General features: G+C 42.2%; 1 protein-coding gene across 13 annotated transcripts in view; it reads right to left on the bottom strand.

Annotated features, from left to right (window-relative positions):
* PRUNE2 (prune homolog 2 with BCH domain) overlaps positions 1-26,921 on the bottom strand; it is a 242,626-nt gene that overhangs the window by 34,155 nt on the left and 181,550 nt on the right. For 8 of the 13 annotated variants that reach the window (XR_011531762.1, XM_070590661.1, XM_070590658.1 and 5 more), the window contains 2 exons: positions 2,772-2,851; positions 638-838 (listed from right to left, as the gene is read on the bottom strand). Coding sequence is in view for 12 of the 13 variants with exons in the window: in XM_070590661.1 (XP_070446762.1) it covers positions 638-838; positions 2,772-2,851 (281 nt within the window). In the remaining variant the exon portion in view is untranslated. Of the gene's footprint in view, positions 1-637; positions 839-2,771; positions 2,852-23,336; positions 23,680-26,921 lie in introns of those variants that run through there. The other 5 variants (XM_070590666.1, XM_070590667.1, XM_070590668.1 and 2 more) reach the window with 3 other exon arrangements.

Raw genomic sequence — 26,921 nt, 5'->3', positions numbered from 1 at the left:
CGCCCGTTCGGATCCTGGGCGTGGACATGGCACCGTTCATCAAGCCATGCTGAGGCGGTGTCCCACATGCCACAACCAGAAGGACCCACAACTAAAAATACACAACTATGTACCAGGGGGATTTGGGGAGAAAAAGGAAAAATTAAAATGACACTGATATTCCTATCAGGAGTGTCAGTGTTTGATCCAGCAATTTTTAATTTTCTTCCTTTTTATTCCTTCCCCACCACACCCCACCCCACCCTGCCTTTCTTCCTACTTTATCGGAGATACAGCAACAAATTTAATCAAGTCCCTGCCCTTGGGGAGCAGACATTCCAGTGGGAAGAGAAAGATGATGCATGTTGCCAACAGTTAAATGATACAGTTTCAATTAGTGACATACGGAAAATAAAATGAACACTGTGATAGAGAGTGACTGAGCAGCAATGGCTATGTGTGACCTCTGGGAACCATACCTCTTCTATCAAGCTCTAGACTGTCAATCATCACTCCCTATGACCTGAGATACAAACAGAAACTTCTGGAAATCACAGAAAGGAGCCACCGGCAACAAAATGGAGGGTTTGTTCCTAATGCCACTTAGAAAATCTTTCACTTTTCATCTAGCTTTGGTCTTGCCAACTTGGCGACTTACCATGCCCAGTGTACTCAAAAGAATCTGCTTCATCAGGGGTATCGAGTTCATCCACATTGATATCAATCTCATCTGGACTGTCCAGGTTATCATCAGAGAGAACAGATCCTTCGCTTTGGTCCAGAGAAAGATTGATATTTGGGGCTGTGAGCTTGATTCTCTGAGGATGAGCGCCATTAAGATCCAGAGAATTAGGAGGTTCTAAAGAAGAAAAGCATTAGCAACATCAAGTATTAGACCACGGACAAGGCTGCCAAGAGTGAGTGGGGGCCCCAGCAAAAAACGTTTTTAAAGTCCTTTCAGCAAAAGCAGACCTGCTAAAAATCTTTATATGGGATTTGGACCCCCTTCTTGATCAGCAGGTTTCAGTACTGACTTGCCCAGCCCCATCAGCCCTGGCCATGTAGAAATAGGAAGTGGGAGTATTGCTAAATGGGCAGAAACTAGTTCTTAAAACTGCCCTATTCAAGTTTGAGAACCTGACACTGATTTAATATTGAATTGAATTTTTATGGTGCAAGTTGCATAAGAAAAACAGTTCAGCTTACATATATCTTATATGGTTCATGTAGATTTTGCCCCTGAGGGATGGAGGGTAAGAACCTTATCTGTTATGCTCACAGATACTCCCCAAATACTTCTCTTCAGTTCCTGACAACTCTGTGTATGATCTGCAGTGACCTTTCTTTGGCTGGCATTCTTCTTCTTTTTTTATTTTTTAATAAAACTGAGGTTTCCTCCCAGATTACATCCTTTGATCAAGCAGTCACTACCTCCTATGCCAATATTGCTTGACACAGTTTCCACACTATAAGAGTCTTCTTATGCTAAGCCTTGTGGAAGTAGGTTCCATCCTCTCACTGTAATATGCATCTTGCCTCTCACATGCCTTTCACTTGACAGAAACAGAGCTGGAGAAGTCATTTTTAACTATATTGAACCCAACTAAACAATGGCAGAGAGATAGCCTAAAAATAGAACTTTCCGGATTCCCTATCACGAAATATTTTGAAGGCCATCTGGTATACCCCTCAATTCTGGAATGTGAACTCTGGCCTTGTCCTAAGGAAGTTGACACTGTTTCTTTGTCATTAAGACTTTTTGGTTTTTTCTGTATAGAGCATCACTCAAACTGTTCTATGTAATGTTTTTAAGTATTACTTGGAAAAAGTTTCTATTGATCAATAAGTTTGAAAACCATTAGGTTTCTGTATTACAGAAATTCTCAGAGCAGTGCTGTCAGAAAGAATTTTTTATGATGATAGAAATATTCTACCTATGATTATGGAACACTTCAAATGAAGCTAGTGCAACTGAAGAACTGAACTTTTCAAATTTATTTTAAATTTTAATTAATTTAAATAGCCACATGTAGTGAACTGCTACCATTTAGGATAACCACAGCCTTAGTGCCTTTATTGTTCAAAAGTACACCTTGACAGACAGTGGCTACCATGCTTATTTGACCATAGAATATCTAAAAATAATATGTCACATGACTAGTATTTTGAAGAATGCACTTTAAATACTTGGACAGAAAAAAACATTAATTGATTCCCTTCTTCTTACTACCTTCTAGGCTTGGCTGCTAAAATCAGCGTTCAGGATCTTGGTGTGATCCTGAAGCTGGTACAGTGCAAAGGTACAAAATGGGAGTCATGCAGGTTGCAACTGAAAATTTAAAATTCCTTCTTGTATACAACATGGGTCATAAACCCTTAGAATGTAGGGTTGGTTTTTTTTTTTTTAATAATCAAGGTACTGAGCATTCTTATATCACATTTCTAATTTTAAACATTCTCACACTTAAGTGTAAATTTGGTGAAGTTAGATGTTAGTTAGAATTGGGTGTTATTGTACAGTAGCCAATTTTCACAGGAGCTGAAAACATCGGCAGATACAGCCATGGCCCAGGAGATAAAAGGTGGCCCACACTCCTGAGTATCAATCTTCAAGTCAACTCTGAAATTAACCACATCGAGCCTGACGCCTTCCTCACACATATTTTTTTCTCTGTATTCACTTTTATCACTGAAATCACAAGTTGGATGCGTAGGAAATGGTTCTCTCCCCGAATAATGAAGACGTTTGGATGTAGAGTACTGCTGAGGGAAAGAACAAATGCCGCTCTCACCGGGCCTCATGTCTGCAGCACCGGGACTCAGCATTCCCTCCTCAATGGGGATGTCCATTCCTACATCCTCTGACAGGAGTCTGAAAGAAAGCAAAGCAAAGAGGGTAAAAAATTAGGTGGGATCTACTTTTCTTTGAAAAGGAAACCCAGAGATTCCAGGATAACATTTTCAACTCACTGGGAGGAAGCCAAGTATGTATACCAAATCCATTGTAAGTGGCCCCAAATTAGAATGAAGACTTTCTGCAGTTACTGGGAACAAGAACCACGACGCCAATTTCACTCTGAGCCTCCAGCAAGTCACACCTACTAGCTCACATAAGCAAACACATGTCACGTAAAAAATACAGAAACAGGAAAAGCAAAGAGCTAATAAAATATACTTAAACAAGCATTTGATATATATTTTTTCAACAAGAGAAACAATATATGTGCTTTGGAGTAAAGACAGATCTGACTTTGCAGATATCTCTGCTGCGTAAATTTGAGCATAATGCTGTGGGCAGAGGAGAGCATACTCTGCTGGTCTCACTTTATTTGTAAAATAGGGATATACCACCTACCTCGCTGAGTTGTTGAAAGATAAAGCAATGAATGTAAAGTGCCTAACATTCCTGAGAAGGTACCAACTAATGCTATTTTCCTTCCTTCTTTCAATGTTTAAAGATTCATGGTGAATTATACGTTGATGAAGATGGTTCTGGTCATGAGTTACCATCTCTTCTCTCTAATCAGTGTCAAGCCCAAGACCGTTTCTATTAGCCCATTTGGGAAGACAAGGGTGGGAGAATAGGAAAATACTGGAGGAAACTGTGACAAATCTATATGCTCCTGTAGGAAGCTGACCACTGCTCACAGGGAATTCCCCTTGACTTATTTTATCTCCTGTCCCTTGTTCAGTAAATTCTCATTTATCATGATAACATATTTTTCTTCTTGTTGGCTTCCATGCAACTTCACTCATGTAGGGTGGATCGTTGAGATAGAGGCACTAATCTAAATTTAAACATGATAAACCTTTGTGTTAAAGTTCTAAGTTGAATCTCACCTTCCTTCTCTTATTGAGACTTCTCTCCACCTCAATCCGGGTCTACCAAACATTTCGAGTTTCCCTACCTGCGATCCAAGTCAATTTCTCCAGGATCTAAGTCAAAGCCCCCATTGTCAATAAAGCATTGTGATGAAAACAAAATTCTACCTCTCTAGTGACAACTGTACTTGCTTCATTTATTCAAAAATATGCATTGAGTGTCTACGACGTTCTATGTAATAGGAATAAAACGGACAGCCTCATTCTTGTGGTGGAGATGGGACGATGGGGTTAAATAATGATGACTATCACCAATAACTCCGTGCTGCTTCCCTGAGAGAAGTAAATGCCTGTGTCTTTTCCTGTCGACCCCACAGACCCTTTCAGAAACAAAACCCCAAGGAGTATCTTGTGGCTTCCACTCTGTATGTTCTTTAAAACGAATCATGCACCCTAGCAGAAAATCAGTGAGCAAGAGGTCCGCGTGTGAGTCAAAGGCAACAATGTATTGGCAGGAACAAGATAACCTGTGCCAAACCAAGACACCATGCTGGGTGGCAGCAAACCAAATTGTCCGGCCATAGAGGTGGGAGTGAAGAGCAAACAGAAGGCCTGCTCTAGGCCCCAGTTTTGAAAGTCCTGGGACCCAGAGGGATAGACTGCGGGTCTCCCTTGCTGATGTGGTTTTTCAGATTTACTTACAACGGTCCCTTGTCACCTGAAGTAATCTGGGTGTACTCCCCTTGACTCCCCTGCAGTACCTGCGAAGTAGCAAAATGCTGCTGTTAGGAGCAACGGGAGGGCCGGTCTCAGTGGCTCAGCGGTTCACACGTTCCGCTTCAGTGGCCCTGGGTTCGCTGGTTTGGACCGCTTGTCAAGCCACGCTGTGGCAGGCATCCCACATATAAAGTCGTGAAAGAAGGCCATGGATGTTAGCTCAGGGCCAGCCTTCCTCAGCAAAAAAGAGGAGGATTGGTGGTAGATGTTAGCTCAGGGCTAATCTTCCTCAAAAAAAAAAAAAGAGCAACTGGATTCAAATCTTAGCTCTATCACTTACTGTGTGTCATATGGCAAGTTATTTAATCTTTCTGTGCCTCAGTTTCCTCACCAAGAAAAGAGGGAGAATGTGCAATGCCTGAAAAAAACACTGAAAAAAAAGTTATCTATTAACATTGTAGTTCTTTTTGGCCATCTATTATAATTCCCTTCTCCATTAGCCTTGAAGCTTCCTAAGGACAGGAACCATGTCCGTCTTCTTTATTATCATGTCTTCAGCATTTGGTAGAAGTTAATACCCGATAACATGTGTTGGATTGAATTATTGAGCTTGAAATACCCTAAATGCACATATACATTATTTTCGCTAGTCCTCTGCCTACGAGTCAACCTAAAAGAAAAAAAACCACACTGTATCTCCACCTTCTTCACAGAGCACTTAAGGGTGGTGGCCTGAGCTCCAAATTATATACGAAGGGCTTTAAAATAGACAGTATCAGTCTTAACTTTTTGTAGGTTTTGTCAATGTTTGTAAGTTATAGGCACCACCCTGGGATCATTGAAAGAGCCCTAGATATGAGTTTATAGTCCTGGGTTATAGTTCTCCTATTAGTACTGACAAGCTGATTAATGCTGAGAAAACTGGGTCACCATCTTTGTGATTTTAAATGGAGTTAATAAATACCTAACGTCACAGTGATATACATGAAAGTACTCTGTAAATTATGAAGCATTGACTAAGTTTAAGGTATCACATTTCTTCATTTTAAATGTAATGTCAGGATCAGTGATTTAATTAAAGTATGTGTCATGGTTGGACAAAACATAATTAAGGTTACTGTGATTTGGGTATTAGCCCAGGCAAGGGAAAATTTCACTATTACAGAAATCTCCATAGAGCTTCTAAGTGCCCTGAACTCACTGACATTAGTGAATAGAGCCTTTGTTTTTCAGTACTCCTTCGCAACATAGAGCAGAGATTCTGTTAAGAAGGTGCTAGAAAGCCGGTGGTGGCATGCGTGGGGGAAGGGAAAAGTTGAAGGCTGTGATCAGGGTGTGATCAGAGGAGAGGGACTCTCACAAACCCATGGGTATTACAGAAAACCACGGGGATGTTTTAGGAAACCCCAGGGACAAGAAGAAAAGCTGAACCAGAATAGCCTAGAGGCAAACCTGGGAGAAACCCACGCTGCGCTTATTGTAAATACTTCAACCATACTCATATATTAGGTCCATAAATATCTGTAGAAGTGAAGTGGCCGAACAGAGTCATTGGCGACTGAGCAGGATGAAGTTTTACGGTCAGTAATGGAAGCCTCTCGGGATTGCTAGGTAACAAATCAGCCCAGCGTGAAGGTAAGTATTTTACTTTATCATCCGTAGTCACTACTTAATTTGGGGTTTTCTGTGTACAGAATGCGGCTACAAAGAGGCTGAGGGGGTTGTAAACACACATCTGACTCTACTATGGCCGACCTCCCAAACAGATGCTCAGCTCCACGTCTCCATCTAGAGGATGGATCCAGGACTGTTCATTTGCTGGATGGTTTTATAATCGTTATTGCTCTTCACCAAATATTTCTGGCTCTCAGCCTTTCGGGCACATGATAAAATTGTACTTTCCTCCCCTTCTTTGAACTTAGGGTGGCCACATGACTTGCTTTGACAAATGAAATGAGAGTGGAAGTGGCAGGTGTCACGTCCAGGCAGAAGACGCGGGAGGAAGTGCCTGGGGTGCCATGTGCTCTTCCTTGCCCTGGGGGCTGTGGAGGGGCTCTGGCAGCCTGTGGTCTAGCCACTGTGAGGAGCAGAGGCCCCTACTAAAGCTCGTTGGAGATGGGAACAAGAAAGGAATTTTCCCTGTGTTTTGCCCTGAGATGTTGAGTTTGTTACCACAACCTAATCTAGCCCACTCTGAGTAATACAGCTGGCCTTTATTGTTTGTTTTGAAGGGAATATTTGACTCATCCTATTCCCTAATTTGGGTAACCCATCCCTCATATTCTCAACCCAGGCTGGTGTTGACGGCACACATCTTCTTATCTGGGTGCTAAAGCACGAAAGAACGTTTTTAAAAATGAGGACAAAAGCTCAAAAGGGCATCGAATGCTTTCAAGTAGTCTATAAGCTTGAGTATTGATATACCACCTTTATGGTTTTTTATAGACATCTCACGCTTGTCAATTTACTGAATACTTTTCTTTAAACTGACCTATTTTAGTTAAGTAAATTTATTTTGAAAAGCAGGTTTGTATCATAGCATATATGGAAACTTAGAATCATTCGCCTAAACAGTCACATAATTTAAATATAATAAAAATAAGACAATGCTATTAAATTCAAGGTAGAAACTCCTGGGCTCTCGGGCTAAGACTTTCTTTCTCTTTGCTAGAAAAAAAGAGACTAGAAAGCGTCTGGCAAAGTGTAATGCCATGTAATCTTGTAAATACAAAGAAATCCTGTATAAGACAGAATACCCAAAAAGCGATTAATACATTTCCAAACTTGAAAGAAACCAAGGGAAACCCCCAGGTGCCAGAAATGCAGTTATTTGAGAAAGCTGATGAAAAGGTAGCCCACAGGGTTTTGGACTGGACATAGGCCTGAGGGCCCCACAGGAGAAGTGGCCTCCAGCGGCTGGCAAGGTTTAGACCTCAACTTCTAAATAAGGCCTTGGACCTGAAAGAACTGTCCCCTTCATGAAAAGGGGATGAGAACAAACTGTCCTCTGGCCTCGGGAAGCACAGTTTGCCTGGAATCTTGGGTGGAAAATAACAAGCAAGTTATGAGAATTAGAGACACTACCTGAATGCCAGGCATGTGTCAATTTATACTACCTGAGAGGTGTGGGAACTCAAGTCAAAGTGAAAATTCATCGAGGACCACTGAAGGCCTAGAGCCCTAGGGTTCCAGAAGAAACAAATGTGAATCCACTTGGTAGTGCTACTTTTACAATCTAGGATTCACTGGAAATCCACTCAGGAGAAAGAAAAAGCCCTATGAAAGAGGAGCTCACACCAAAACACCCCAAACAACAAACAACACAAACAACAAAAAAAACCCCAAACTGCAAACTACACTAGGGACAAACATTATGAGAGATTGCCAAGAGATGCAGTAAACAGAAGGATTAGCAATAAAGCTCCCCCCCAAGACAATATGAAAGAGATTGTATGATTAAAGATAATTTTTAAACCTTTGTTGTGTTAAAGCAGTGAGACTTGGGTTGTTTGTCATAGTAGGCAGTGTCACCATAAGGAGCCAGGCTGCTTAAAAAAGGAACATCCAAAAATAATAATGCAGAAGTGTTGACAATAAAGTGCTATAAACAGAAATATCAGGGGCCGGCCCGGTGGCGCAGCAAAGTCCACACCTTCCGATTCAGCAGCCCGGGGTTCACCAGTTCGGATCCCGGGTGTGGACATGGCACCGCTTGGCAAGCCATGCTGTGGTAGGCGTCCCACATAGAAAGTAGAGGAAGATGGACACGGATGTTAGCTCAGGGCCAGTCTTCCTCAGCAAAAAGAGGAGGACTGGCAGCAGATGTTAGCTCAGGCCTAATCTTCCTCAAAAAAAAGAAATATTAGAAAAATATTAACCACAGGAAAGCAAGTGTTACAATATTCATGTCAAAGAAAACAGACTTTAGGCAGAAAAGCATTATTAAGGCTTAAGAAAGTTATTTCATGATAACAGGGATAATTCTTCAGAAGATATAATACTCCAGAGGCAATATGCTTTTAACAATATAGCCTAAAAATAAATAAAACAAAAACTGAATATAAATTATAAAGAGAAATTAATTTCATGGAGGAAAATTTGAATATACTTCTCAAGAATTTATCAATCAATCTGAAAAACATGCATAAAGATAGAGAAGATTCAAACAATGTAATAGGATAGCTTGAGCTAAGGGACAGATCTGCACTCAATAAAAATACAGTTCTTTCAAACTCACAAAAACTCGCTATGCAGAATATATCATAAAATACCGAAAGTCAGTATCACGTGTATCATATTCTCTGACTTCAGGGCTATACATCTAGAAATCAATCCTAAAAAAGACAGTTTGCCAACTGAAAAACACATTTGTAAGTAACTGAACACTACAGCCCTATGTATCAAATCTTGTGAAAGCAGCTAAAGAAGTCCCCAGAGGCAAATAGACAGCCTTGAATTCAGATGTTAGAGAATAAAATGGACTGAGTTAGCTGACGTTCAACTCAACCCAGGAAGTTGGAAAAAGAACCATGTGTTTATGTGATTCAATGCTATTTATACTAAATCTGCGTGCCCCTCTAATGATCATAATCCACCAAGTGGGGGAACAGTGACATAAATGGAATTCTCCAATTTGAGAATGGATCCCATGTGCATTAGAAGAGTTTGTGTTTCTGGTACTTATCCTTCTTGCAGTAGCATGGCAGTCCTGACATCACAGAGTGAAGGGCCACAAAGGCAAAATTTCTGGATGTAGTTAAATGCACCCTCTTGCCTCTAGACCAGGGACAAGGGTAAGCCCATTCTACATTTTACATCCCTCCTGCATTTCTGAATCTGGAGGCATTTGATTGTTGCTGTAGGATTAGCCTGGCCTTGGATCAGATTCTTTTTAATAGGAAATGATCAGTGAACCAAGACTTGGCACACACACAGACAGCATTTCTAGATGGTAATGTTTCCTGACAGGGATGGACACCCAGCAGCAGGCAGCGCCCCTTCTGGGGAATAATCATTCTAATAAGATCTGGCCACTAAAAAATATAGCTCCATAGAAGTAGGGTAATATGTTAAGACGTTAATTGTTCTTTAGAAAAATACGGGATGGTTATGCTGATACATTTTGGTAAAATGATTACACAAAGAGAAAGTTCCTTTATGTCAAAATTCCTAAAATTCTCCTGGTTTCCTTCTAGTCAAGTAAGATATACTGGACTGATAAAGTTGCTTTCTCTAGAAATGGAGATAAAAAGAAAAAACAAACAAAACCTTTCATGAGGTGCTCACCTTCCTTTGTTAAGTACATAAATTAGCCGTTTAAAGCCCAACGGTTGGAGGATTGCCATTTCTGGATTCTTGTCAGATAAAAGTAGACAGCACAATTTAAGGAAAGAGTACAAGCCACTCTGTGAACCCCTGGGCGCTTATCAAATTACTCAACTAGGAGGCAAAACAGAGGCTGCACTGGCTTTCACACTCAGCTTAATCAAGCTGATACCAAGGAAAGGACGGGAGCTTAGGCCTCACAACAGGAAGCTGGGTTTGAGCCCATGAAATGAGGCTCTTGGCAACAATCAGCTACCCAGCTGGACCTCACTCTCCCTAGAACAGATAAGCACTGTGGCCTCTAGAAGCCAGCCGCTGAGGCAGAGAAGGAAGCAGGTGAGAATAGGAAAAGTAGATGACAGCAAACAAAAGGAAGAGAAGCACTGGGCACTCACCCAGAAACACCTTCACTAGGGGTTTTGCAAAAACCCACAAGCCACAGCCATCTGTTCTCAGGTTCTCAGAGGAGAGGGACACGCTGTGGGCTCCTTACCCAGGGCTGGATTCTAAAAGTCTGCAGGTAGCAAAAATCACTTGTAGTACAAATGACCCTTGGATAAGTTCTTGAACTGTTGCCTGAATTATAGCATGTGTGGTTTTGTGCATAAAATTCTTTACAGTAAATCTTAGGAACACTGAGCAGGAATAGAAGGAAAGCCTCAATATCATTTAAACCATTTGCTTTTCAGAGAATAATTAAATCCTTGGTTGTGAATGTGCAATGCATGGAAGGCAGGCACTCCCAATGCTCAGCACGTGGTGGAGATAAATAAATAACTATTGAGCAAAGACACTTATTTAGAGGTGTGAAGATGCCCTGCTCTTCTGGGAAAGTGCTCCTCATGTTTGGCCACATACTGGAACTTGATCATCAAAATTCTCTACCAACAAACTACTTTTTTTGTGTGAGTGTAAGGAAGATTTGCCCTGAGCTAAAACCCATTGCCAATATTCCTCTTTTTTTCTTTCCTTTTTTTTTTTTGCTTGAGGAAGATTAGCCCTGAGCTAACATATGTGCCAATCTTCCTCTGCTGTGTATGTGGGATGCCTCCACAGCATGGCTGATCAGTGGAGCAGGGCCGTGCCCAGGATCCGAACCCACGAACTTGTGCCACCAAAGCAGAGTGTGTGGAACTTCAACCACTTGGCCACGGGGCTGGCCCCTCAACAAATTACTTTTGATAATAAGTTAAGCTTTTGTGAAAACTTAATTTAGAAATTTAGGCGACTCTTACAGAAGTGATATTACAAGGAAGTAATCGCTCTAAACATGAGGTGAAAATCAACCAGGGCAGATTTTACTGAGTCCTCCCCGCCTCAACTATGAAAGCTCCTCTCTGATGATATTAGGAGCAACTGGGAGTGGGCGGGGCTAAGCAACGGACGGGGGAAGAGAAGTGGACTATTGTTTGTCTTCAGAACTGAAGAGAGTCTTCAGTGCCAGGGCCGCAGCTTCTAGGATGGCCGAGTGACAGGCATCTCAGGACAGGCTTTGAGACCCTGCCTGTCCCCACTTCAACAGCTCAGCACCCCCTGGAATTTCTGCTTTGTGCAGACCAGCCTGTAGATGCCTCCCTGCCCTACCCTCCTGCCCAAGGAAATGCGCTCACCAGGCGTCCCCTTCCCCACAGTGCAGCGCAATGGCTGCACTGCTCTAGTTTTACATCCTTCCCCTCAGTCATTCAAGAGTGTGGACAATCCGGCCCCAGAAATACAAACAGGCGCCTCCACAGATACCCTTCCAACTGCTGCCCAGGCAGTTACACGTGCTGATCTACAGGGCGTGGCGGACGACTGAAGTCTGACTTCTCCAGCGCTGGGGTCAGTAACGTTTACCTGCAAAGGGCCAGAGACTAAATATGTTAGGCTTTGCAGGCCACATAGTCTCTCTCACAATTACTCGACTCTGTGGCAGCACTGATGCATCCAGAAACAATATGTAAATGAAGGGGCGTGGCTGTGCTCCGGTCAAACTTTAGGTACAAAAATGGGTGGCAGACACGATTTGACCTGGGGCCATAGTTCACTGACTCCTGCTCTAGATGAAAACAACTTGAGTAAAATTTCACATCTTAAAGTTGGATATATATATATATATATATATATATATAGTCTTTAAAATTGTGAAGCTTTCACATTTTGTGCGAGTGGCAGCCCCAAATATGGTTGTATGAGCATAAAGAGTAAAAGCGGAGGTATAGTTCTGGGCTGTATTCATCAAAATTTTAAGTGTAGATAGTCTTTGACCAGCTATTCTGATTATGAGACTATATAGTGCAGAATACTGCAAATATACACCAAGATATATGTAGAAACATGTTTACTAAAAGCACCTTTTTTTTTGAGCGGTATGAATTTGATGGTGATACAAACATGAAATAGTTTAAATTTTCTCCAATCGCCAGTATCCCAACTGTGCTATGTTGAATGTCCCTTTCCTACTGCATGTTATCTTGTCACTTTCAGTTATTAAAATCCAGTTCAGTTTCAACCCAACTAATGTCTCATCTTAAAATCTTATCCCCTTCACTTTCCTTGCTGGTGCTGGCCCAAGCTCTGCCTCAGGGAACTCTGGGTAGGAAGGGCTTTTCCATCCCTCCTCTGACTCTAGCATCTTCAGTCCAGAAAAGGGGCTGAGAGGTGGGTGAGGTGGGGCTGGGAGAGGCTGGACTGTTCTTTTACTCCTCTCCCCGCCCCTCTATCTGTTTCATTCTGGTACGAGTTCCTCGAGGGCCCAGGGGGTCTCCCCACTGTCCACTTCTCCGATAGCAGAGATCTGGTTTGACGCCACATCTTCAGCTCCTGGCACTGCTTCTGGCTGAGGTCTCCTCACCTTGGGGGTTGTATTAGTCTGCCCAGGCTGCCATAACAAAGTACCACCAGATGGGTGGCTTCAACAACAGAATCTTATTTTCTCACGGTTCTGGAGGCTACAAGTCCAAGATCAAGGTGTGAGCAGGGTTGGTTTCTTCTGAGGTCTCTTTCCTTGCCTGGCAGGTGGCCGTCTTCTCCCTGCATCTTCTCCCTTGTGTGTATCTGTGTCCTAATCTCCCCTTCTTACAAGGACGTCGGTCATATCATATTAGGGCCCCATCCTTAGTGACCTCATTTCCACTTAATTACCTCTTTAAAGACCCCATCTCCAAAGACTAGGACTTCAACATATGAATTTTGGGGGGATACAGTTCAGCACATAACAGGTGGGGTACTACAAAATGGCTCAAATCCACAACTGTCCCTGGCGTCACTGCATGCACAGGACACCCGTACCACCCTGCCTCACCCCTATAGTCACAGTACCAGTCACCCTCTCTTTAAGGTTTTTTTCATTTGCCCAGGTGGGATCAGGGCAGACCCACAAGTCCACTGCCTACACAGACGTTAACCGGGCACGAGACGCCAGTCTCTCCTGTGGAAGTATTCCGTATCTTTACCCATGACTCTCTTGGAGCAGCCCTCCCTTGGCTTTGGAGGGGCAGAAGGGGACTCCCTCCAGTACTCCTAACCAGGCAGTGGCTCTTGATAATTCCTCAGTCTCCTCCCTTCCCAACTTCTGCTCATGTAGGCTGGGGGGATGCTGAGTTGAGCAAACTGGGTCACCTTTTAAGAGGCTTGGGTGGGAAGCATCTAACCCAATTGTTGAGAGCTTCTTGCCATCTCTGCCTTTGGGGTACGGAGTACTTTGCACCACTGTGTCCCCAGCCTTGGACCCAAGGTGTCTATTCAGTGACTAAAGGAAATTTTCCACTCAATTGATTTTTTTACGAAAATATAAGGGATAATCTAAATGCCCATTAATAGGAGAGTGATTAAATACAGCATGAAATTCGTTATATCAATGCGAAAAAAATGTCTAAATGTATTGACATGGAATGGCATCTAAGATATATTTAATAAATAAATCAAATTACAAGGTATGTTTAGAATGATATTGTTTGTATAAGGTTATATACATTTATATATATTTTTAGGCATAGATAATATCTAGAAGGAATAGAAATACACTGTTAATAGTGGTTACCTATATGGAGTAGGTATGGTAAGGAAGAGATTTTTACTTTTTATTCATTTACTTTTCTGCATTGTTTCAATTTTTAAAACATGAGCATGTGCAACATTTTAAAATAAAGAGGTAATTTAAATCTTGGGCAAATTCAACTTAACAGTAGAAAAAATTAAGTGCTTAGTAAGTAGTTTCAGCTGTTTATCAGTAGCAATATTATTCTGTCACGCCCCAGGGCTGTATTATCATGGCTCTTGACGTTATTCCAAAATAAAGTGTAGGAAGCAGCAGGCATAGCAAAGCGCAGGAACAGAAATGACAGCATCCTGAAGAAAGGCGGAGAAGCCCAGGCTTTGGTGAGCCCATCACAACAAAGGGGCCGCCGTCCCCTCTGGCCGTATGTCTATGATATTAGCACAATCTCACAAGTATTTTCTGAAGGTCTGATCTGCGCAAAGCAGTGGGAATCTTAAAATCAGCAAGACACAGCCACGACCTGCTCTCCTGACAACTGCTGATTCATCCTTTGCAGCAGGTTGTTTAAATGGCTCTCATTCTACCCCTGTATCGTGGTCTGTTTTTCAGTACCTGCACTCTATCTTTTTAGAGTTTCTCTTTTCCAATAGTATATTCTTTTCACTTGGGTTCCTTTCACCATTTTTTTTTTCTGTCTATTTTCTTAGATTTGTTGCTTTGTTTCTCAGGCTAAGTTTTTGTTTCTTTTTAAAAATTTATTTTTCTGCTTCTGAAAATTTCACTATTTTATTTATGTTCTTCTTTTCCTTAAAAAAAAACAAACAACTCCTTGATTCCATATAGTATCTCTCTGACTCCAAAAGTCTATCCTTTTGAAATTAACATTGTTTTTGAATAGCATCCCTGTAAGGCATCGTTTTCTGTTTCTGGTTCCCAGATGAAGGAACTGAGGCAGAGAAAGGACACATTTCCATCCGGATGAGGCAAGTGTCAGCTCCTAAAGGGCCAGCTGGTACCATGATCCCTGCAGTATTCTCGGGAGCTAGAGTACTGGCCGGCAGCTGGAACATTTGTTGAATAAATACATGATGGATGCTCCAGCATCCTGTGCCTTTGGTAACCACCATTCCATTTTTATTTTCTGTATTTCCTTCCTGGTGGGTCAGTCGTTTCTTGCTTTCCTCTAGCATAAAAGTCCTCTATCTTTTCCTTCCCACACAGTCACTGACTGTAGTTTAAAACAGAGTAACCTCTCAGACCCTAGTGACCCCTGGAAGCAGGCCATAGCAAGGCAGGGGCAGAGTCCTGGAATCCACTCCCACAGTCAGCTCCCCATGATCTCAGGCCTGCGACTGATAGGGACAGACTCAGAAATGGACACACAGGGAGCACTTGTACCAGAGTATTCCAAACTGTCCTGGGGGCAAAAGAGACACAGAAGGGGCACTTCCAGTCATTTGTTTAAGCCAGCACTTCCCAAAGCCTGTGCCCAGAAGAGCGATTCCACAGATGTATGCAAAAGAGCTCTGTGCCAAGTAAGTTTGGGAAACACCATGTTTTATATCCTCTTTTGGGGACTTTATAATGAATATGAAACTGTCATAGAGTCTGAGATGTCCTGTAGAAAATAAATCTGTTTGATTTTGTTTACCTCATTTATGACCAAGGAATCTTTTCTTCTTTTTTATCTTTATCTTTTCTTTTCTTTTTTTTAGTAATGTGTTAATGCAAAACAAAATTTGGAAAGCACTGCTCTGCGACACAACCCAGTGAAACTCGGGGGCCTCTCTGCACATCTTGCACTGCACCTACCAAGAGCCTAGCAAATGCAGCCCGAATTGCGATGTGGTATTTTTTCTTCTCCCAGAAAGAGCACAGGACAGCAGCTAAAGCCTCGGACTCCGGAGTCAGACTGCTGACATTTGAATCCTGCTCCGATCTTTTCAAATATGTGAACTTTGGTAGGTTACAGAATTCCTGTGTGCCTCAGTTTCCTCAACTGTAAATAGGGAAAGTAACACTACCTACCTAGGGGGTTGTTGTAAGGATCAAATGAGTTGATTTAGGTAAGGATGGAAAACGTGGCCTGGCACATCATAGTTGATGTGCCTCAGTTTCCTCACCAAGAAAAGAGGGAGAACATGCAATGCCTGAAAAAAACACTGAAAAAAATGTTATCTTTTATTATTTCAGTAATTTTGCTAAAAATTAGAACAAAGTGGTTTTCAAAAGCAGATGCCTTGGATTCCAAGAGTATTTTTTGCAGAAATGGAAAAATCCATCCTAAAATTCATATGGAATTTCAAGGGACCCCAAATAGCCAAAACAATCTTGAAAAAGAAGAACAAGTTGGACATCTCACACTTCCTAATTCTAAAACTTATTACAAAGCTACAGTAATCAAAACAGTGAGGTAGCAGCATAAAGACAGAAATATAGACTGGTGAAACAGAGCAGAGAGCTTAGAAATAAGCCCACACGTATAAGGTCAAATGATTTTTCACAAAGATACCAAGACCACACAATGGGGAAAAGACAGTCTCTTGAACAAACGATGCTGGGACAACCAGATATCCACATGCAAAAGAATGAAGCTGGATCCTTACCTTATCCCTTACACAAAATTAACTCAAAATGGATTAAAGACATAAATGTAAGACCTAAAACTATAAAAGTCCTAGAAGAAAACATAGGGGGAAAGCTTCATGACATTAGATTTAACAATGATTTCTTGGATATGACACCAAACGCACAGCCAACAAAAGCACAACTGGATAAATGGGACTACTTCAGCCTGGTGGAGTTGGTGGCTGCATACTCAACTCCAGGGCACCTCCAGAGTCCCTAATTCCTTTTGCTGCGTCTTAGTCTTTATTTAGTTCTTTTTTTGAGGAAGATGAGGCCTGAGCTAACACCTGCTGCCAATCCTCCTCTTTTTGCTGAGGAAGACTGGCCCTGAGCTAATATCGATGCCCATCTTCCTCTACTTTATATGTGGGACACCTACCACAGCATGGCTTGCCAAGCGGTGCCGTGTCCGCACCGGGGATCTAAACTGGTGAACCCCAGGCCGCTGAAGCAGAACACGCGAACTTAACCGCTGCACCACTGGGCTGGCCCTGCCTCTTGTTCTTATTTCCTTCATCTTGCTAAGGGTCAGGGTGTAACAGATCTAGATTACCTGACCTCCTGGCAATGGGAAAATTCCAGATCGCACTTAAGGTTTCAACATTTTCTGAGTATTCTGGACTCCCTTAGATCCTTAATTCAAAGCAGAAAAGAAGTTCCTTCATACCTCCAACCCCCATCACTTTCTCCTGCAAGGAGTTTCTCCTTAGACTTTCAGAACAGTTTAAGAAAAACCGATACTCGCAAATAAGAGAGACAATCTATCACGGTGGGGTCAATGGGATCAAGCTCACTTCTGCCTCTTATTAACCATGTGACTGAGGTAAAGATACTTCACCTTTCTGAGACTTAGTTTCTTCACCCACAAAATGGATATGATAGGAGAGATAGCGTGAGATTTCAGAGAGATAATGAGTAAAGTATTTGGTAAAAGTTAATATTGCTCATATTATAATATTTAATATTACTCTCAGAAGATTTTTGGGCTAAACCAGGCCTCCTGTAATCACTGTGAGTCTTCAAGGTGGTCACGGAACTCTCAAATTCAAAACTGAAGTATGGAAGTATGGAGGCCAGTCACCAGTCACGGAACATCAGGATTCCCAGCACGTCTACTGTCACATTACTAAAGTAACTGTTATTAGCTGAATTTTGTTCCCCCAAACTCATATGCTGAAATGCTAACCTTCAGTCCCTCAGAATGTGAGTGTATTTGGAGATAAGATATTTAAAGAGGTAATTAAGGTAAAATGAGGTCGTTAGGGTGGGTGCTAAATCTGCTAAGACTGGTGTCCTTATGAGAAGAGGAAATTCAGACACAGACACACACAGAAGGAAGAGCATGCGAATGCAAAGGGAGAAGGCGGCCATCTCCACACCACGCAGAGAGGCCTCAGAAAAAACCAACCCTGCCGACACCTTGATCTTGGACTTCTAGCCTTCAGCATTGCGAAAAAATAAATGTCTGTTGTTTGAGCCACCTAGCTGCTCCTTTGTTACGGCAGCTCAAACAAATGAATACAGTATCTGATCTCCTTCACAGGCACACCGAGTTTCAAAGAGGAGGATCTTAGCAGTGGAAGGGGCATATCAGTCCTTCCCTTCATACCTTCTACCAGAAAGCCCTTCCGCCTCCTGCCTGACAGCTCTAGAAGGAGGGAGAGAAGCCCAAGTTAGGCCCCTCGAGACTGAGAGAAAGAGGCCATCACCTTTACTTACATGTGCCTTACTGCGTAGTATAATCACATTCCATGAAGCTAATTTACTAGACTTGATTAATTTCATACTCTCCTGAGGGACGCGTTCAGTAATCGTACAGCTATGTGAACGTCACAGGGAGAGCTGATTCATTTGGCTGTTTCTTTTACATTGATATGTCTTCATTGTGTACACGTAGACAGCTATTTAGGGAAAGAATGTGCTTATGCTTTTAAATAATTGTTTTTCACAGAATTATAGCATTACATGGGATTCCAAGACTCTGTCTGGTACATTACTCACATTTTCTGGTTACCAGGTCTCTGCTGGTAAATAAAAGTTAGTCCTGAGAAATGAAATTAACAGCCTAAGACCAGTCACATACCTATTAAATTAGTTAAAAACAAGCCTTGAGCTGATAAACTGGCCAGTGCATGAAAAATTTTGGTGAGGGTTGTCATGGGAAATCCAGTCTCAGGCCTTATATCAAGGACATGACCTTTGATTACTGCTGAACTTAGTCTAATGCACAAAGGACACTTCCTCATGGCCAGCCCAGGGTTGGGGCTTTACTCCACCTAAAGCTTTCTTTCTTCCAGTTATCGACAGTGACCTTTCAATAATCTCTAGCTCTCCTCTCATCAACATTTTACCTGTCCTCCTAAGCTACCTCTTGCACAGCTGCTCTCCTGAGGTCACCTTATGTTGGTTTCACTCCTGTTTTATTTTAGGAAGAGCTATTTCTAGAACTTCCAATTTCATAAACCTTTCCTGGGTATTTCTGGGAGTTAGCTGGGCATAGAAAAATTTAATTGCTAAGTGGTAACATGTTTATTTCTCTCGTGGTTCTCTTGCTTCATGAGCAACGAAAGCTTCCCGTTCATGGAAGCTTTATAACTGGGGCTTCCATGATGGGTTTGGACAACACTAAACCCTACTTTTCAAGGGGCTATAGAAAGCTCATGTTCCTTACTGAACTTTTGGACTGGAAGAGACTTGGAAAGTTCTGTCTCCATGCAATGCTACACCTAAACAATTCTGATTATCCACCTAGGGTTTCCAAAGCAGTTTCTCACAAGCTTTGACAGATGTAACTTCTCTAGTACTCACTGGGTGTTTCCCAGGCTACTCTTTCAGGTAGGAGTTCAACAAATGTTTCAGTCCTAGAACCAGATGGAAAGTGTTAAACCAGTCTGGGAGAGGGTGCATTACAACGAGAATGCTTCAGAAACATTCTGCCTTCAGAGAATTTAAAAGCTAGGCCAATGAAGAGGAAAAGACATACACAGGTTCACACAAAATAGCACAGGAGGGGTACAATGCCTGAGAGGTAACCATGGAATTATAGAGACAGGAGTAGTGTGTAGAGAGGATTAACCTGGAAGTCTCTAGATAAGAGGCAGTATTTGGGCTGGACATCACAGACAGGCTGGGGAGGGAGTGGGGCTGGATTACATCTGAGCTCTCCCGTTCCCTTTCTCCCCACTTTGTCCCCAGCCCCCACACCCACTGTCAAGACTCATTCTGTTCTTCTACCCTATGAGTCAGAATCTTCTTGGAGTTCGTCATGGCCAGCATTTGGCCTGATCCTTGCTCTCAAACTGGGAGTTCTCTGTCCTCTCCCTGTAAGATTAGAGACAGCCACTGCCCAGGAGGGAAGAGGATGCCTGGAGGAAAATGTCACCAGCCTCTTCACACCCCACCCCAATAGGACCCTTCAGTAGATATAGAGGTTTACAGACCTGCACTCTTGGTAACAAAGTAAGTGTAGTCATAGAGACCGTGGGCCAGCCTTGGACCATGACCTAATGCTGACTAACCAGATGAGGATTTAGCTTTCTGCAAGTGCTGCTGCCAAAGTGGCTCTTCCTTGTTCAGATGAGAGAGCTTCCCACTTTCTTCACCTTGCTTATCTAAACTTACATCAAGTGCACCAAGGCTGCAGATGCTCACTCTTGAGGAAGGAAATGATAACCTATCACAGGGCGTGCCAATTCTTCCCCATGCACTTCCCCAGTAGATTATCATCTCCCTCAATTTTCAAGCCCTCAGTCTTTCTCCCGTGTCTGCAATTCTGGAATTGCCTCCCTTCTTTCCATCCTAGGCACAGTTTCAGCCTCTGTCATGTTTCAGGTGCACTACCACCTTCCATCTTCCTCCCATTTCTCGGGTAGCAATGCCAGTCTATTGCCAGTCACAACACTCAGCTTAAAAAACACTGACTTCCCACTGCCTGCACATTTAATACAAACTTCTTTGCTTGACACTCAGGACTCTCCACCATTTAGATCAATCCACCCTTTAGAGTCCCCAAATGCTCTAGCTTTCAGACAAAACGAGCTCCTAGTTTCCCAAGTCTTGCTGATGGTTCTTCTGCCTCTATGGTTCTGGTTTATATTCCTTCTGCTGAAATGCTCATTCCCCCAACTATTGAATCTGCCTTGTCCATGAATCCTGCACTCGCTCCTCTACAATAAAGGGGAAGGAGCAAGATTCTCCCGCCTTGGAGGGCCCAGAGCACTGGGTTACACCTCTTATGGAATGGACTTCACTTTGCCCTTTGCAGGCCATTTGTTTTACCCCCTCCCCCCCCCCCCACTGAGTGAGAGTGAGGTAAGAGAGACTGCGTCTTAATGATCTTTGTATCACATGCAACCCTAGGGATAGCATCTCCTTCAAAATAAACGCACAAGCTCTGAGAGTGGAGTTCAGTTTCATTTCCCCCAAATTTCTAAGTGTTGTTAAGGAATTAGGAAATGTCACCTTATCCTTAAAATAGAAGAGTGGTAAATTTTTTTGAAGCCCTGAGAAATTTAAATGCATAGACGAGATTTTGCTAAGGGCTTCTCAAAGGCCCTGGGGTGAAAGGAAATAGCGAGAGATCAACAGCTAGGCCCCCCTTGGTTCTGATCTGGCTCAGCCTCTGACCATGTGATCTTGAGTCAATCCCTAACGAGGGCTCATTTTCTTACCTATAAACAAAGAAGTGAGTCAAAATGAATTCTAAGATTTATTTCAGCTTATATTACCTTAGCAGTTGAAATTCAGGATGCAAGAACAATACAGAGAATCAAGCAACTATCAAAATAGCAGGCAAATGGCTTGACCGTGTCCTCAAATGATAAGGGAGCTCAGACAGGGGCCATCCACTCCTGCCTCTTCCACTCCTCTTGCACACCTACCCACCCACACACCACGATTCCTGCCATTATCAATCCAGAAGGAGTGTATCCAAATGTTCTTTGTCAACTCTGAGGCAGTCAAGAAGCCAGGGACCAAATCTGTCCTTCGCTACTTTTCCCTCCCGCCCTTCTCACCCCTCCCCCTTTTCTTCAACTATCCCGTTAACTGGAATTGACAAGAAATAAGAAATCATCCCACATTCAAATACTACTCTGGTAGGAACTTGGTTCAGGTAAAGCCCCTGTCTGCAAAATCTTGGCGAGTTGAAAGGCAAGCAATTCCAGGCCAACTAAGAAGAAAGAAATAGAAGCTTTTATTTGCTGTAGGTGAACTCAAGCTTTCCTGTTGTAAGCTAGATTGTGTACCTAAACCTACTTGCAAACCCCACACCTTGACCTCTAGCTAGCTCGGAAGTATGAAGTCCAAAGGTCAAGGAGTGTTGTGATGCTTTAATAAGAGACAGATCCTTCCCCTAGTACAAAGCCATTCAAGAATGAAAAACCCAATGGAATGGAAATGGAAATTCACTGGGAAGCATCAAAGAGAGCCCTAACCACCGGGAAAAAGTTAATTTGACGTCTTGCTAATAGGAAGGGAATCTGGCTCATTATCCTTAAGCACCCATTAGGCTCCAGACCTTATTTAGGACATCAAGGGTAACTTTGCATTACAAAGCTAAATCTCCTGGGGATGTTTAGCTGCCGCTGACTGTGAATGACAACAGCCTCGTCTTGTTTTCTATTTGTGTTTGAGTCGCAGAGCAAAGTCCAAGCCTGTTTTAAAGTACAGAGCATTCACCATTCTAAATATGTGTAATTTACTAATAGAGAGGTTTCCATAAAGGCACTTCTTTTCCTCTCAGACAAGAAGTCTCTCTTACGAATTAAGAGAAATTTCGTGGGCCATTTTTTTTAATCACCAGGAAGTTTAACCTAATGATTCCCGATTTTACATTCTGTGAATATTATCAGTTACGATTTTAAGAAAACTCTCATCAGATGAACATTTTGAAACGGACTCATTCAGTGGCAGCTCCCATTTTTCTCTAGAGGAGGGGCTTTGGGCAGTCATCTGGTTAGAAGTGAGCCTGGAAGGTGTGCTCACCTAACAATTTACATACAATCAATACCACATCAACAGTTCAAATAAGAGAAGGAGGGTAGTGTGTAAAGATTAGGTCCCTCTCCCTTAAATCACCACAGGCAGACTCTGATCTCAGGCAGAATCGTACTTGAAATCACTCCTTCTAGGTGGGAGTCTTGTTTTTTGGTCTCCACATGAATTTAACAACCTCTGTATTTCTTGGTTGAAATTGACCAGGTGGTAATTTCTTTTAGTTTCTCATATAACTTAGTTTCTCAGGGAAATACTTATATTCTATAAGTAGCTTATTCTGTCTCTTAATTTTGGAAAGTCAAGAGAGAACAACATAAGCCCATTTTTGAAGATGACCTATTTGTGCAGCTTAGAACTTAGGTAAGATTTAAAGGTTATAAGATTCATTAGAAAAAAAGAGAAATGTATGTTACCAGCTTCAATAACTATTAGCAATAGTATAAAAATAAAAATGCCACTGTACCAGGGCCACTGTGCTTGTCAAATAACCCAAACAGACACTGTAATACCCGTTAGGCAAGAGTCCTAAACAGTTTCCAAACTGTCACTTCCTTTGATTTTCTATCTCTATTTTCATCATAGACATAAGGGAATAAAAAATGTTTACAGCTGTGCAGAGTTTATGTTCCCCAATTACCTGGTTGCCAAGGGCGGGGCAGGGACAGCATAAGGGACCACAAGCCTTTCCAGTAGGAGTTCATACAAATGAAATGCAGCTGCCAGCTGTCACTCGCGAGGGGCTGGGCAGAGCTCCGCATCCTCTCATCCCCCTCCTTCTCCCCCTCCAACTTCCCAGCAGCAATAGACTAGTCTGCGAGAGCAGCACTCTCCATTGCAATCTGTCCTCCCCATACACGATCCTCCTAGAGCCACACCAGGACCCACCTACCTTCTGAGGATGCGAGGAGGCTGGCTACCGGGGGGCAAGAAGGATGCTCCGTTACAGCTCCTCAGCATCTCCCTTCTGGAGCAGTTAACTGGAAATACAGAGTCGCCTCCATTTTCTGGTCACATGATCACTGGCACAGCTAAATAAGGACGATCACCTGCCTCCCAGTTCTCTCCGTGTACTGGCCACCACCGCTGCTCAGACTGGGGGAAGGAGCTGGGGCTGTGCAGTTTCATTCGGGAATATAAAATACTCTTTCACGCAGGTTGTAGAGGCAGAAATGCCCCTTGATTTTTATGTCTGCTCAGAAAAACTGCTGTCACTCCTGCTCCTGAGTGAGACTGGATGTGAATGGGCTCAAAGTATAAGTTGGAAGGAATTTAGTTCCCCTGAAACCTCTTTTCAAAAAAATCGTGTAGCTTCGCAGCATACCCAGTAAGATGGCAGTGTAATTATTTTCATTTCATGGATGATAGTTAAGATCATAATAAAATGGACTATGGAAGCACAGTGGGATACATAAAGGAGTTCAACTGGAGGTTCTAGAGAAAGTGAGGATGTTTGTCCCACATGCACACAGCTTTGGTGATTGGCAGACAGAGGCGTGTGGCCATTAAGCATGTGGACCCTGGAGTCAGAAGACCCGAGTTTGAATCTAACTTCCTCTACTGGTTAGAGAGTTTGGAGCAGTTACTAAACTGGTACCTCAGACTGCCGATTCACAAATGGATAATACTAATAAGGTTACTTTAAAGTAAGATAATCTAAGTAGATATCTTAGAGATTCTGGGTTAAAATAAACTTGCAATAAGTGTTAGCTACTAATACCATTAATTCTAAAAGAGTCAGCAGAAATATTTGATGTAGTTAAGGCAAATGAAGTATGAATGAAAAGTTTACATAATACATTCATTTGTCATAATACATTCATTTTATAGAAAAAAATATATTATCAGACAAATCAAACAAAGACTTCGGATCATAACCAGGCAAAATGTAAATGTCAATGCAAAAAGTAACTATGGGTACCATCCTCGTAACTAGATTGTCAGAAATCCCATGTTACATGAGCTGTTTCTTTTTTTGACATGGTGGGTTGGGATGGGGCTACGATAGTATAGGGGGATAGGGCAGTTTTAGGTAATCTCCAATTGACCTAACTATATAAAATGGGAAAGTGAATTATTCAGCAGAGGACCTGGCCATGGTAAGTCCTTAAGAAACGTTAGCTCCTATTCTTAAAATGAAGGGCATTTCACGTCCTCCCCATGGCTATGGGGGTGGTGGGGAAAGGAGAAGAGGAAGAAGCAAATTTTTATATCTTTATTTAAACTAAAGGACTACAAAATTCTTCAGAATTATGAGTAGTTATGAAATAATGTCTCATGTGCCATCTATCTTTCAGCTATGGAGGAGGCTAGGGTGGGGCCATCAGGAGGGTGTAACTTTGCGGGGTCACTGACTGGCAGAGGTCCAGCAAAAGTGTAAGTGCATTTCCCAAGGCCGAGATGAGCCAAAAGTCATCAGGGGAGAAGAGATGGCTTCAGAGCTGGGTATGTCCTGGGTGCCCAGGACAAAGGCTGAAAATGAGGACCTTGTCTTTGTGAAGTGCTGACTCATTAGAGAGAGTTTCCCTCCTCCGGTGGGAAAGGCAGCAGTTGGAGGATGCCGAAAGAGGACTCATGCTGTAGAACAGACACTGTAACTCGATCTGTCTTTAATATCCGTTTTAAAAGTCAGCAGTCGATAAGGAAAGTGCTTAAATTATTGTCATCAGGGCAATCATAGATACTTTTAAAACATTTATTAAAGTAGCATTTCATTAAACGGGGAAATGTGGAACATCTGTTATCACCAATGGTATTTCCACTTATCTTGCAAGATGTTCTGTCACATTGTGCCCGGGCAAAAGAGCCCTAACTCAGTCAGCTGGGCATTTAAGCAAATGTATTATTTTATTCATCACACTGAAGCAGTTACAAGTATTTTTTAAAAATAAGAATTACTCTTAGATTCTTAAATTCGCTGGGCCAGAATAACTTGGGGGTAGACTTACTGCTACTCTAGATGGAGCAATTATAGAAGGTTTCTCTGGGGAGCCAACAAATGATGGAAATAAACCAGCCATGGCAAGAGAGTTCTAGGCAGAGAGTACAGCTGGCACCAAATTACTAAATTGGAAATGGGTCTCGCATACAAGACTGAGGGCTGATGGAGACAGTGGTCTTAGTGTTCAGAAGTGTAAGCAGCAACTGTGACATGTAAGGCCTTATATGCTATAGTAAAGAATTAGGACTTTATTCCAAAATAAATGAGAAGGCATTGGAGGGTTTTAAGAAGGTGGGTAGTGGTAGGATGATATTTACATTTGAAAGCCTCGCTCAAGCCAGTGAATGAAGAATGGACTATAGGGCCAGGTTGGTAGGATGGATCGATACCGGAGTCTAGTTGAAGGATCCATGTGGGCTGACCAGGGCAGGGCTGCCACGTAAGGTTGGGTGGGTATGTGTGTGCTGGACTGACAGCTTACAGATAAGAAACGGGGCCTTAGGGAGGTAATTATCTTCAGCCAGATCATTATAATAAAGTTGAGAAGGAGGCCACTTGCAATATGGTTAGATGAAAGATCCAGGCCTAACAAACAATTCCAGGCTCCAGTCTCCCTCTTGATCTGGAACTGGAAGTCAGCAGTAGGGAAACATGAATATTATGGTACCCCTTGAACTCGTAGGTCAGTTACGGAGATGCTGGTGGAAATAAATAGTGATTGGTGCCCAGTAGCAAAAGCAGGGACCTCTGAGGTTAAACAGAAAGAACATGAATCATAACAACAAGAAGAAAGCCAGTGTAGCAACATTAATATCAGGTGGAAAAAAGATGAAAACAGAATTTAATAAAGTAGAAAACAAGGAAATAATAGAAAATAAAAATAAAAATGTAAACCAAATTTAGTTCTTAGAAAAAATGAATAAAATGAACCCATCTCTGGAAAGATTGAAAAAGGAAAAAAGAAGACACAAATAAATAACATTAAGAATAAAAAAAGAATGATATAACTACAGATATAGCAGAGATTGAAAAAAATAATAGAGTATATGAACAATTTTATTCTAAAAATTTTGAAAACTTTAAAAATATTTTTTCTAGAAAAATATCAAATAGCAAAGTTGACTCAAGGAAAATTAGGAAACTTGAATAGACCAGTAATCACTAAGAATCAAATTACTAGTAAAAAAATCTATCCCCTCAAATAAGCAAGAGGTGCAGATGGTTTTAAAAATGAGTGCTACATAACTCTCATATATTAGATGAACTCCCGTGGATTATACAAGTTATAAAAAAGAGAGCCAGCCCTGGTGACCTAGTGGTTAAAGTTCGGTGCTCACTACGTGGGGGCCCAGGTTTGCTTCCCAGTCGTGGAACCACACCACTCATCTGTCAGTTGCCATGCTGTGGCAGTGGCTCACATAGAAGAACTAGAACAACTTACAAGTAGGATACACAACCATGCACTGGGGCTTTGGAGAGGGGAAAACAAAAAACAGAAAAAAGAGGGAAGGTTCCCTAGTTTGTTTTTTTAAAGAT

Source organism: Equus przewalskii, chromosome 22 (genome assembly GCF_037783145.1).
Source record: "Equus przewalskii isolate Varuska chromosome 22, EquPr2, whole genome shotgun sequence".
In the NCBI taxonomy this organism is placed as follows: domain Eukaryota; kingdom Metazoa; phylum Chordata; class Mammalia; order Perissodactyla; family Equidae; genus Equus; species Equus przewalskii.
This window is presented reverse-complemented; position numbering and strand designations above follow the sequence as displayed.